The 13,772-nt window shown below is 42.6% G+C and overlaps 2 protein-coding genes and 1 long non-coding RNA gene across 3 annotated transcripts; 1 reads left to right on the top strand and 2 right to left on the bottom strand.

Moving 5' to 3' along the window:
• Positions 1-2,151: 2,151 nt before the first annotated feature.
• On the bottom strand, positions 2,152-7,683 carry LOC129832003 (stonustoxin subunit beta-like; the record flags this gene model as incomplete). Its single annotated transcript, XM_055895715.1, has 4 exons — positions 2,152-2,851; positions 3,324-3,370; positions 3,587-3,760; positions 7,532-7,683. Coding segments are annotated over 4 exons (924 nt in total), but the record flags the coding sequence as incomplete, so codon positions are not given.
• Positions 7,684-8,451: 768 nt separating this feature from the next.
• Positions 8,452-10,683, bottom strand: LOC129867669 (NLR family CARD domain-containing protein 3-like). Its single transcript, XM_055941243.1, has 2 exons — positions 10,674-10,683; positions 8,452-10,247 (listed from the first exon to the last, which is right to left on the bottom strand). Exons 1-2 carry the CDS (start codon positions 10,681-10,683, stop codon positions 8,452-8,454), a joined length of 1,806 nt encoding a protein of 601 aa, XP_055797218.1.
• A 1,444-nt stretch (positions 10,684-12,127) lies between these two features.
• On the top strand, positions 12,128-13,023 carry LOC129832047 (uncharacterized). Its single transcript, XR_008755860.1, has 2 exons — positions 12,128-12,239; positions 12,506-13,023. It is a non-coding gene; the product is annotated as an uncharacterized LOC129832047 (long non-coding RNA).
• Positions 13,024-13,772: the final 749 nt, after the last annotated feature.

Genomic DNA, 13,772 nt, shown 5'->3' with positions numbered 1-13,772 from the left:
ATATGCTTGACCCTATGTCAGAGAGGTGTTTTTGGGACCACATCATGCCTATTGTCCTGCTAATAGCCCTTGTGAAAAACAAGTGTTTGAAAACATCAACAATATTTGGAGATTATTTTGTTTTCAAATAACCAAAAGTTATTGGCTGTAATAGAGAATTGAAAACCTTTTTTTGTAAGAAGATAGTATATGGGATTGATTTTATGAAATGTAGCTTAATTAATTTGATTAATATTATGGTGTTTCTATTCCAAGAAAAACAAAAAATAAAACCCTCAACAAGCAGCGTAGCCTAGTGGTTGGAGAGATGGACTAGTAATTGAAAGGTTGCAAGATCAAATCCCTGACCTGACAAGGTACAAATCTGTTGTTCTGCCCCTTGAACAAGGCAGTTAACCCACTGTGCCTAGGCCATCATTGAAAATAAGAATTTGTTCTTAACTGACCTGCCTAGTAACATAAAGGTAACAAAAAAAGGAACAGCAGTGTATTTATTAGTATTGTTTTTATTGACCCTTTATTTAACTAGGCAAGTCAGTTAAGAACAAATTCTTATTTACAATGACGGCCTACCCCGGCCAAACCCTCCCCTAACCCGGCCAAACCTGGACGACTGTGGGCCAGTTGTGCGCCGCCCTATGGGACTCCCAATCATGGCCGGTTGTGATACAGCCAACCTAACTAAAAAATACGTTTGACGATACAATTCTCCCCCTAGCCCCTTCTTGGCAAGAGTCTGTTGTCCTGCTAATAGCCCATAATGGAGCAGTACAATGTGACCAATCGGGAGTAGGCTACAGTACTACAGTAAGAGCAAAAATAATCCTAACATTTCCACACCATAATTCTAACCAATACCCAAGCAGATTCAGGGAAAATAAAAATCTAATTGATTTAGCAAGACCAGTCCCCATGCACACCTCAGTGTTCTCCTGGTCTGATGAGTCACTCACCTCAGTGTTCTCCTGGTCTGATGAGTCACTCACCTCAGTGTTCTCCTGGTCTGATGAGTCACTCACCTCAGTGTTCTCCTGGTCTGATGAGTCACTCACCTCAGTGTTCTCCTGGTCTGATGAGTCACTCACCTCAGTGTTCTCCTGGTCTGATGAGTCACTCACCTCAGTGTTCTCTTGCTCAACAGCGTGAACATCCCTTTTTCTTTAGTTGGAATGTCTCTTTCTTGTTTTCAGTCTTTGATGTTTTCTCTGCTCTCTTTTTGTTTCCACAGGTGTCAAACCTGCTCACGCTCTCCCTCCCTGGTGCTTGAACTCGCCAGGCTGCCCAGCACTAAGCACACCTGCTTCCCTTGTCATGCGCATCAGCAAGTTATTGCACTTACCTGGACTCAATCACCTGTGTCATTACCTCCACTATATCTGTCTTTTCCCTAGCTCTGTTCCTTGCTTCAGCATTAATGGTCGTATATCTTTGATTTTTTTTCTTTTTCTTTAGCCTCTTGAGGTTGAAGAGGCGCTGTTGCACCGTCTTCACCACACTGTCTGTGTGGGTGGACCATTTCAGTGTCTCATTGATGTGTACGCCGAGAAACTTGAAACTTTCCACCTTCTCCACTGCGGTCCCATCGATGTGGAAAGGGGGGGGCTCCCTCTGCCTTTTCCTGAAGTCCACGATCATCTCCTTAGTTTTGTTGACATTAAGTGAGAGGTTATTTTCCTGGCACCACACTCCCAGAGCCCTGACCTCCTCCCTGTGTGTCCAGTGTGTGTGTGTTCAGTGTGTTTTTGTGTGAGTGTGTGTGAGTGGTGAGTGTGTGAGTGGTAAGTGTGTCCAGTTTGTGTGTGTATTTGTGTGTGTGTGTTCAGTGTGTATTTGTGTATGTGTGTCCAGTATGTGTGTGAGTGTGTCTCCAGTATGTGTGTGAGTGTGTCTCCAGTATGTGTGTGTGTGTGTGTGTGTGTGTGTGTGTGTGTGTGTGTGTGTGTGTGTGTGTGTGTGTGTGTGTGTGTGTGTGTGTGTGTGTGTCCAGTATGTGTGTGTGTGTGTCCAGTATGTGTGTGTGTGTGTCCAGTATGTGTGTGTGTGTGTCCAGTATGTATGTGTGTGTGTGTGTCCAGTATGTGTGTGTGTGTGTGTGTGTGTGTGTCCAGTATGTGTGTGTGTGTGTGTCCAGTATGTGTGTGTGTGTGGTGTCTCTGAACCGTTCTCCCAGGGTTCAGGATCACGGAAAGAGACAGACACAAAGTTACCATGGTTATTATTTACAGGAAGAAACTGGTCCAAACTGATGTGTTATTCCACGTATTTAAACATCATATTCTGATCAAACATAAAACACATGGTTAGAGTGAAACATCATGTTGTGTTTGACACAGGGACACTGAAGAGTCATCCCAAACATTAAACCCTGCATAGAGGGGCTCGGTGAATGTGGTGTGGAAAGTGTGCAGGTGGGTCAGTGTGTCAGAGGAGACTCTGTAGAAGGACAGAGTGCCGGCTGGCCAGTCCAGATACACTCCTACTTTGTGGGAGCTGGAGGAGGGGACGTCTATGGTAGTGGGATTATTATTGTGACAGGCAGAGTAACTGTTGTCAGAGCAGAACAGACTCCAGGACTTGTCATTGGATCCAAGCCCACAGTCCTTAACCCTTCCTCTCCTGTTGATTCCTTTATATGTCACTCCTAAATTAGCTTCTCTCCCACTCCACTCTACCTCCCAGTAACAGCGCCCAGTCAGACCCTCTCTACACAGCACCTGGCTCCAGTAGTCAAATCTCTCTGGGTGATCAGGATACAGCTGCTTCTCTATCCTCCATGTCACCTTTGTGTTTTCCTCAGACAGAGAGAGGTGTTTGTGTGCTGTGTTTGGGTCCAGTGTGAGATCACAGGCATCTGATGGGTGAAAACAGACACAATATTAGAAATCATTATCATCATTCACATTAGAATGTTAACTCACTTTTCACTAATTCATTTAATGTAGATGTTTCTAGGTTTCAAAAGAAGAAGTTCATGTAACTTGAGACTTGTTGAATGTTTATATGTTATACTGTATGGTAATATAAAACACATTTATTCCCATTAATTACACACACTCACACGCACCTGTATGAACACACACACACACACACACACACACACACACACACACACACACACACTTCTTATGTAGCACAAATACGCCACACACCTACACAGACAAACATATTGTCAAAGCAACTCTTTCTACACTTTTTCTGATTTCTGCTTCTGTAGAACTACAGCTGATATTTAATATGACCAAGTAAGTAATGATGGTGGTCTTTGACTTGTCTTGAATTAAGACTTATCCTTAGTCATATTCTTCACAGCAGTCAACACTCACATTTTCTAAGCCCAGGTTTCATTGTGTACTCTCCACCATATTCCACACTGTGTAGAGGTAAGCAGAACAGACATTCATTGAGTGATACATGTTAACACGCACACGCACACACACACACACACACACACACACACACACACACACACACACACACACACACACAGCATATAACTTTGTCCAAGTGGTGTTAAGAATGTTTGTCTTAACTAGCCTGATAAGTCAAACATGTCTGATATGAACATTGACATAAACCCTCTACATACTTGAGTTTCTCCAGTCTCCAGTGTGGATCCTCCAGTCCAGCAGAGAGCAGTATGACTCCTGAGTCTCCTGGGTGATTGTAGCTCAGGTCCAGCTCTCTCAGGTGTGAGGGGTTTGACTTCAGAGCTGAGACCAGAGAAGCACAGCCTTCCTCTGTGACTAGACAGCCTGACAGCCTGCAAAGAGTAAAATAATTTTAAATTCACACTGCTGTTCTTTGGTGGTGAAAATCTTCAACATATTCAGATATATCAGTGTCCTGATACCTGCCATATCTATTCATAAATGTATATAATATTACAAATGACAAATTATCAAAGTATTGCCTGTAGAGAGAAAAATATGAGGTACACATATGTCACCTTTTATTTGACAGTATTGTCATACATATCTATTTAACCGTTTCAGAATAAAAGCACTTTATGTATCTACTCTCCCCATTTGAATAAGTCATAAGTATTCTGACCAATTCACTCATAGTGTATTAAAGTAGTCAAAATTATAGTATTTGGTCCCACACTCGTTGGCTGCATTAGCAGTTTGTTTTGGTTGTGTTTTGGGTTATGTTTTGACCAATAGTAACTGAATGGTTCATGATAACTGGATTAATCATCTGTCTAAGTGAATAGATAACATGTTTCTAAACACTACTAAAATAATCCTGATGATGCTATAATTAAGAAAAATAGGGAATCAATAATGAAAAATGAGCGAGAAGGTTACAGAGGCTACAACAAAACAGCTAACATCTCACCATTACAAATAATAGAGGGGGCATGATATGTCTCTGTAAAGTTCTCATTCATCATCATTCACAATTAATTCATGATTATTCATAATCATGGTAGTATCCACATGAATGTAGAAGTGTTCAGAAACATCTTCTATTCTTACTGACAATACAAGTGAAGTGACTCCAAAATGACACAGGACTTTATTCACTATTCAGTTTCTATTGGGAAAAACACAATCCAAAACACAACCAAAACAAACTGCATATGCATTCAACAAGTGTGTAGAGTCACAAGCTTGATGTAATCACTGCAGGCAAGGAAAATGGGACCAAACACTAAACTTTTGACTATTTTAATACAATAAGTGAATTTGTTTAAATAATTACAACTTCTTCAAATGGGAGAACTAGATACGTAAAATTGTATTCAGTATACAGCCCACATCATTCCTATTTTGACAGTGAAGCTAACATTTTGAACATGTCTCTATACTCCAGCATTTTAGATCAAATGTTTCATATGAGGTGACAGTATGTAATGTCACCTTTTATTTGAGGGTATTTTCATACATATCTCTTTCACCATTTAGAAATGAAAGCACTTAATGTATCTTCTTAATTATTCTGACCAATTCACGTATAGTGTATTTGTCACGGTCGTCTGATGAAGAAGGATCGGACCAAAGCGTAGCGTGGTAAGTGTTCATGATTTTTATTAAAACTGAACACTAGAACAAAAATAACAAAGAGCAAAACGACAACAAACAGTTCTGTCAGGTGCAGAAACACAAAACAGAAAATAACTACCCACAAAACACAGGTGGGAAAGGCTGCCTAAGTATGGTTCCCAATTAGAGACAACGATAGACAGCTGTCCCTGATTGAGAACCATACCCGGCCAAAACACAGAAATACAAAACATAGAAAAATGACTCCTGCCGCAAAACCTGAACCTATAGGGGAGGGTCTGGTGGGCATCTATCCTTGGTGGCGGCTCTGGTGCGGGACGTAGATCCCGCTCCACTTCTAGCTCACCCCGCTTAGGTGGCGCCTCAGGTGTGGGGACCCTCGCCGCCGACACCAGACTGGGGACCCTCGTTGCAGGCCCCGGACTGGCGACCGTCATCGCTGCGGGCCCCGGACTGGCGACCATCACCGTCATCGCTGGAGGCTCCTGACTGGAGGACGTCGTCACTGGAGGCTCCGGACTGGAGGACGTCGTCGCTGGAGGCTCCGGACTGGAGGACGTCGTCGCTGGAGGCTCCGGACTGGAGGACGTCGTCGCTGGAGGCTCCGGACTGGAGGACGTCGTCGCTGGAGGCTCCGGACTGGAGAGCGTCGCTGCTGGAGGCCCTCATTAGAGGCTTCGTGCCGTGGATCATCACTGAAGGCTTCGTGCTGTGGATCATCACTGGAGGCTTCGTGCCGTGGATCATCACTGGAGGCTTCGTGCCGTGGATCATCACTGGAGGCTTCGTGCCGTGGATCATCACTGGAGGCTTCGTGCCGTGGATCATCACTGGAGGCTTCGTGCCGTGGATCATCACTGGAGGCTTCGTGCCGTGGATCATCACTGGCTTCGTGCCGTGGATCATCACTGGAGGTAGGAGAAGTATGGGCAGTCTGGTACGTTGAGCTGCCACAGGGCTCACCAGGCTGGGGAGACATACGGGAGAGTTAGTTCTAGGTGCAGGCACAGGACTCACCAGGCTGGAGAGACATACAGGAGGCCTTGTCCTCGGCCGAGGCACCAGATACACTGGGCCGTTGAGGCGCACTGGAGGTCTCAAGCTAAGAGCCTGCACAACCAGTCCTGGCTGGATGGTGACTTTGGCCCTGCACCTGCGGGGCGCAGGCACAGGACGCACTGGGCTGTGCAGACGCACTGGAGACACAGTGCGCAGAGCCGGCGCAGGATATCCTGGGCCGTAGAGACGTACTGGAGGTCTGGAGAGCAGGGCTGGCACAATCCGTCCTGGCTGGATGCTCACCGTAGCCCGGCAGATGCGGGGAGCTGGGATGTATAGCGCACCGGGCTAAGAACGCGTACTGGAGACACCGTGAGCTCCACCGCATAACACGGTGCCTGACCAGTACGACGCCCGCCACGGTAAGCACGGGGAGTTGGCTCAGGTCTCCAACCTGACTCTGTCACACTCCCCGTGTCCCCCCCCAAAACATTTTTTTGGGGGGCTGCCTCTCGGGCTTTCTTGCCAGCCGTGTTTGTCTCGCTTTCTTGCCAGCCGTGTTTGTCTCCGGTATCCCTCTTCGCACTGCTCCATAAACTCCCAGGCGGGCTCTGGCACTCCCCCTGGGTCGACCGCCCATTTCTCTACCTCCTCCTAGGTTGTCTCATACTCCTGGCCACGCTGCTCCTCCTTACCACGCTGCTTGGTCCTTTGGTGGTGGGTAGTTCTGTCACGGTCATTGTTGCATGAAGAAGGATCGGACCAAAGCGTAGCGTGGTAAGTGTTCATGATTTTTATTAAAACTGAACACTAGAACAAAAATAACAAAGAGCAAAACGACAACAAACAGTTCTGTCAGGTGCAGAAACACAAAACAGAAAATAACTACCCACAAAACACAGGTGGGAAAGGCTGCCTAAGTATGGTTCCCAATTAGAGACATCGATAGACAGCTGTCCCTGATTGAGAACCATACCAGGCCAAAACACAGAAATACAAAACATAGAAAAATGAATATAGCATGCCCACCCAAATCACACCCTGACCAAACCAAAATAAAGACATGAAAAGCTCTAAGGTCAGGGCGTGACAGTATTAAAGTAGTCAAAAGTTTAGTGCTTTGTCCCATATTCCTTGCACACAATGACTACATCAAGCTTGATTTGGTTGTGTTTTGGGTTATGTTTTGGTGGATGATAACTGGAGTAATTTTCTTTCTAAGTGAGTAGATAACATGTTTCTAAACACTATTAAATTAATCCTAGTAATGCTATGATTAAGAAAAATCATGAATGAATCATTAATAATACAACAAAACATGCTAACCTCTCACCATTACGCTCAAAGATAAGGTGACATTCTGTACTGTCGCCTAAAATGAAACAAATCTCAATTCCAAAATGCTGGAGCATAGCACCAAATTTAAAATGGTAAACTTCAAGTCCAAACACATATGGTGTGGACTACGTGTGCCTGGTAAACACGTGGATCTGGTGAACTTGTTGACCAACTACAGGAATACTGACCTCAGAATCTCCAGTTTACATTGGTGATTCCCCAGTCCAGCAGAGAGCAGCTTCACTCCTGAATCCTTCAGATCATTGTTACTCAGATCCAGCTCTCTCAGGTGTGTGGGGTTTGACTTCAGAGCTGATACCAGAGAAGCACAGCCTTTCTCAGTGACTCCACAGCCTGACAGCCTGACAAAGAGATCATCATGATTTCACAAACACACTGTTAATTTAACACCAGTAGTGTAGAAGGACAATGGCAGATGCATTTGGTTATTCTCTCAAACAACAGATAGATCAATTGTAACGGCGTTCCTCTCTCTCTTCATAAGAAGAGGAGGAGTAGTGATCGAGCCAAGGCGCAGCGGGTTGTGAAAACATGATGAATTTTATTTACAAGACAAAACGAAACAAACTATACTTGAATAAACTAACAAAATAACAAAACGAAAATAGACAGACTCGTACGACGAACTGACATAACACACGCAGAACGAACGAACAAGTACTTACTACAAAAACGCACGAACAAACCGAAACAATCCCGTATGGTGTAACATTGACACAGACACAGGAGACAATCACCCACAAACAAACAGTGAGAACACCCTACCTAAATATGACTCTTAATTAGAGGAGAACGCAAAACACCTGCCTCTAATTAAGAGCCATACCAGGCAACCAAAACCAACATAGAAACAGATAACATAGACTGCCCACCCAAAACACATGCCCTGACCTAAACACATACAAAAACAACATAAAACAGGTCAGGACCGTTACATCAATCTTCCGTCTCCTAGAATTGTATGGTCACATTGTTATTCAAATGTGAAAACCTATCCATTGATTCATTGTGTTTTACAATAATACACAATTTTCTCAAAACGGAATGTTTCTTCCTGATGATTAGTACTTAAATGTTATGTTTGTACTCACAGAGCAGCTCTGGAGGCTTTGATCACTGGCAGCAGCCTCAGAAGACCATCCTCTGATCTGGAATATTTATTCTGGTCAAACACATCTAGCTCCTTTTCTGAAGTCAGCAACACAAAGACCAGAGCTGACCACTGTGTAGGTGAGAGTTCTTCACTGGAGACATTTCCTGAGCTCAGGTAGCTTTGAATCTCCTCCACTAGAGAATGGTCATTCAATTCATTCAGACAGTGGAACAGATTGATGCACTTTTCTGGAGAGGGGTTCTCCCTGATCTTATTCTTGATGGACTTGACCGTTTCTTCATGGCTCTGTGAGTTGCTTCTTGTCTTTGTCAGAAGACCTCGTAAGTGCTTCTGATTGGACTCCAGTGAGAGGCCCAGAAGGAAGCGGAGGAAAAGGTCCAGGTTTCCCGTCTCACTTTGTAAGGCTTTATCCACAGCACTCTTGTAGAAAGTAACTTCAGGCTTGTCTCTGAACAGCGCAGTAAAGTTCCTGTACTTTGATTGCGATTCGGCCATTAGATTCTCATTGTTGTTGATGAATGAGAGGAGCACATATAGAGCAGCCAGAAACTCCTGAATGCTCAGATGCACGAAGCAGTACACCTTGTCCTGGTACAGCCCACATTCCTCTTTAAAGAGCTGGGTGCAAAATCCTGAGTACACTGATGCTTCATTGACATCAATGCCAGCCTCTTTCAGGTCTTCTTCATAGAAAATCATATTGCCTTTCACAAGCTGTTGAAAAGCCAGTTTTCCCAGTGACAAAATGCTCTCTTTATTCCAGTGTGGGCCTGTCTCTTCTTTCCCATGATACTTCTCATTCTTCCATTTGGTATGAAACACCACAAGGTGTGTGTACATCTCAGTCAGAGTCTTGGGCATCTCTTCTCTCTTATGTTTCAGCATGTGTTCAAGGACTATTGCAGAAATCCAACAGAAGACTGGAATGTGGCACATGATGTGGAGGCTCCTTGATGTCTTTATGTGTGAGATGATTCTGCTGGCCAAGTCCTCATCACTGAATCTCTTCCTAAAGTACTCCTCCTTCTGTGGGTCATTGAACCCTCGTACCTCTGTCACCTGGTCAACACACCCTGAAGGGATCTTATTGGCTGCTGCAGGTCGGGTAGTTATCCAGAGGAGAGCAGAGGGAAGCAGATTTCCCTTGATGAGATTTGTCAGCAGAACATCCACAGAGGATGACTTTGTGACGTCACAACAGATCTTGTTCTTCTGGAAGTCTAGGGGCAGTCGGCACTCATCCAGACCATCAAAGATGAACAGAACGTTGTACTTGTCATAGTTGGAGATTCTTGATTCTTTGGTTTCCATTGAGAAGTGATTGAGAAGTTCAATCAAAGTGTGTTTCTCCCCTTTCATCAAATTCAGCTCCCGAAAAGGGAATGAAAATACAAATTGGACATCCTGATTTGCTTTTCCTTCAGCCCAGTCCAGAATGAACTTCTGCACAGAGACTGTTTTTCCAATGCCAGCGACTCCCTTTGTCAGCACAGTTCTGATAAGTTTGTCTTGTCCAGTTAAGGGTTTGAAGATGTCGTTACATTTGATTCCTCTCTCTGGTCTTGCTTGTTTCCTGGTTGTTGTCTCAATCTGTCTCAGCTCATGTTCATTATTGACCTCTCCTGTTCCACCCTCTGTGATGTAGAGCTCTGTGTAGATCTTATTGAGAAGTGTTGGGTTTCCTTGTTTAGCGATCCCCTCAAATACACATTGAAACTTCTTCTTTAGATTAGATTTGAGTTCACGTTGGCAAATCACAGCAAGCTCTTCTGAATGAAGAAATAACACAGAGGATATTAATATTACTGTCTGTTTTAATGCCTCCAGTAATGTAGGATTGCGTTGTAAAGTTGTACATTATAATAATTTATTCTCATAACTGCCTGTAGAAATGTGTAAATGTTTTCATAATGCATTTCACACTGGTGTGACTGATTATATTATTATTGGTATTATTGATGGTATTATTGATGTTGTCTCTCTGTCTCTCTCTCTGTTTCTCCTCTTCACTGTCTCTCTCCTCTCTCTGTCTCTCCTCTTCTCTGTCTAAATTAATCAACACAACACATCCCTGCTAGTTGACGAGGTCACTTGGTGTTAGGATCGTTACACTACTCCCTCTGTTCAGAAAACACAGCCTCTATCACAAATCCCTCTTAACAGGACATGCTTTTGACCCTTATATAGTATCCTACTTTTGGTCATCAGAGTAGCAAATGGCAGGAGGGGGTATTAACCCAAGGTAGGCTTGAAGCCAGGTCGCTTGACCCTAAGGAAATCATGCTACACACAACAACCCCAAGAGGATAAGGGCCTCATCAAGGCTAGCGTTGTTCAACTTTCAGGCAGCATGATTACCTTGTTAGAAAATGTCTAACTAGTACTGCTTTCATTTCAATGTGGGATTAAGCCTGCTACAGTATCATTGAGTTACACAGCTACTTTAGCTTAACCTTAGCTACAGCTTTTAAATGTTTGTTACAAAATAGCATTCAACATGAGGCAGACAACATGAGGCAGACAGCTCTTACTTTTCTCCAGTGTGTCAGCAAGCTCCTTCTGGTTCATTTTCCTCAGGATGTGCAGTGTGATCTTCAGAGCCCCCTTCCTGGCACTGCTCTCCTGCTTCTCATCTTCAGCATCCACCACTTCCTTATCCTGCTTCTGACTCTCAAAGCCTTCTGGGAGTTCTGGACTAAGAATCCTCTTGAACCTATTCAGCTCATTCTTCAAAAATGTCATAATATTCTCTTCAAGCAACTGAAATAAATAAATAATGTCTCATTAACACATTAATGAATGATTGACAGATCCAACTTTACTTGAGGTAAACAAAAATGTATGTGCATAACAGGACAACAACATACTCTGAATAAGGAGGACAGGTCTGTTTGATGACTCTGGGAAGACTGACCACTGAGAATCTCTGACTCTGTTCTCTCCTGTTGGTTTCTGTGGAGAAAACATCAAAGGAGTGCACACACACACACACACACACACACGCACACGCACACGCACACGCACACGCACACGCACACGCACACACACACACACACACACACACACACACACACACACACACACACACACACACACACACACACACACACACACATGTTTAATATTGTTTTAGGACTATGAAAATGGAAAAAAGGATTAGCCTATGGATTATGAAAAGAACCTAAATAAATTGGAAAATGGGAGAGGAGAATTGACTAGAGACCGTGTTGTTTAACTCACTGACCATGACCCATGAGTTCTTCTTACCTTTGTTCAGTAGAAAAGTCTCCCTCTCTAAACATTATAGGAGGAATCATAGACTGGTCACTCTTCATGGACACACAGCTGGGTACAGGGGAGGCTGGTCTCTCCTGCTTGATTGGACTTCAACACAACAGAGACAAACATTCAATCTCATCTACTCTGAGCTCAGATGTGGAAACATAAGAAAAGTTTAATTCCAAAATGATTTATATCTGTTTTCAGAAAAATGTATTGTTTAAGGAAATGATGAATAAGATTGATGTGTTTTTTAATTATGGCATGCGGTTGTTCAATGAGAGAAATGTATTTGTTTAAAAAAGCTTCATTGCTCCAGACCATCACAAGGGGGAGATAGAGCACTCGTTATGCATTTGGGTCCCAAGGTTTTTATATGATCAATCATATCGAGTGATTCCAATGATGAATTTGACACGAGTGGTGACTTGATGACTTTCTTCAGCAAAGATGGCTGACAAAACATTATGGGGAAAGCAAATGTAAGTAATTATAACGTCATAACGAGTCAAGTAAAAAATTTACAATTGAGAGGAATATGTTAGTAGAGTAATATGTTAGTTATATGTTATATGTTAGTTAGTAATATGGTTGTAGAGACAAACGATTGTGCATATTCTTTTGTCATAAAGTTAATTCACGAAAATCACTATTTAGCAAGTTAGCTGACTAGCTAACATTAGCCAGTTAGCTAGCTGGTGTTATGACATGAGTATAACATTGTAATTCGTGTTGTTTAATGTTTTAGGGACTCCTGAGAAAACCAGCAAACCAGGCTGTCGTCTTGGGAAACAGTGGATGTAAAGAATATAGCTAGCTAAAGCATTTACTGCAAATTGAATGTACAATTGTGTAAGCTTGCCTTGCTGTGCAGTGCAGCTGAAGTAACATAGCTAGCAAACTATTTACTTGCTTATTGTGTAGTGGAGGATAAAATAACTGTATGCCTATGGAGGTGTAGCTAGCTACAGTATGTAGCCGACCTGTGTATGGACCCTAAAACGTTAGGTTCTGAACTAATAGTCATACCAATCTATGAACTTCAGCTATCCTAGTTATTGTATCAACTTCAAGTCTGAATGGCATAAATGAAGCCTATGGATAGAGTAGAATATAATAACTTTATTGTGCCTTGGATGCAAGTCCTATATACATGTACTGTAGTTATTACCACGCATGAGATCCCCACTTTGTAGCCTGTATAATTAATATATTCACTGATCATGTACTCTTCCTTGGCAAATAAAGATGCGGTTCAGGTATGAATCTCTGTGAGACATTCTTTTTCAGTCATATCCAATACCAGGTCTATCAAACTCCATTCTTTGAATGATGCTGTGTCTGCATGTATGTATTACAATTATACACTTAAACAGTGTTTACCACTCCTGCTCCTGGGACATCAATGATTACACATTGTAACTATGCAATAGACTAGAAACATGATTTAAGTAAAGGCTGATTTGTAATTCATATATACAGAAAACAAACTATGCACATGTTACATTTTCGGCCATTGTATTATAGATAAATCTTTAAAACACTTGTAAGCCTAAATTCCATTGCTATCGGGAAACCAGCACCAGACAGACTTATAGTACAGTTGCCATATCTTAATTTGATCTGTTGTGGCAGAAATGTTTCTGCACAGTTTAAAATTTCTAACTGATAAAATCTGTGGATATATCGTTTTGGAAATAAACTCTTCATAAATTCTTAAACAACATTGTCATCTCACCTCTTAGCTTTGGAATCATGTTCCCCAGAGAGACTCATTTTAGAGCACTGACCCCTAAACAGATCCAGCATGTTGGTTGTAGTTAACACATTGACAACTTATTCTTGAATGTCAATTGTTCTCTTTAATTCATTATCTCTTAGAAATAAAACATTTACTAAACAGATATCTCATCTCCTTGTTAAATGTCAATAATAATAATAATATAATGTGTCACTGTTTGTCACATACACACACGGAGGGAATGTTGTGTTTGTTTAATATTGTTTTAGAACTA

The sequence above is a fragment of the Salvelinus fontinalis genome, chromosome 2 (assembly GCF_029448725.1).
Source record: "Salvelinus fontinalis isolate EN_2023a chromosome 2, ASM2944872v1, whole genome shotgun sequence".
Taxonomy (NCBI): Eukaryota; Metazoa; Chordata; class Actinopteri; order Salmoniformes; family Salmonidae; genus Salvelinus; species Salvelinus fontinalis.
Note: the sequence above shows the minus strand (reverse complement) of the source record. Positions and strands in the feature narration are given on the sequence as shown.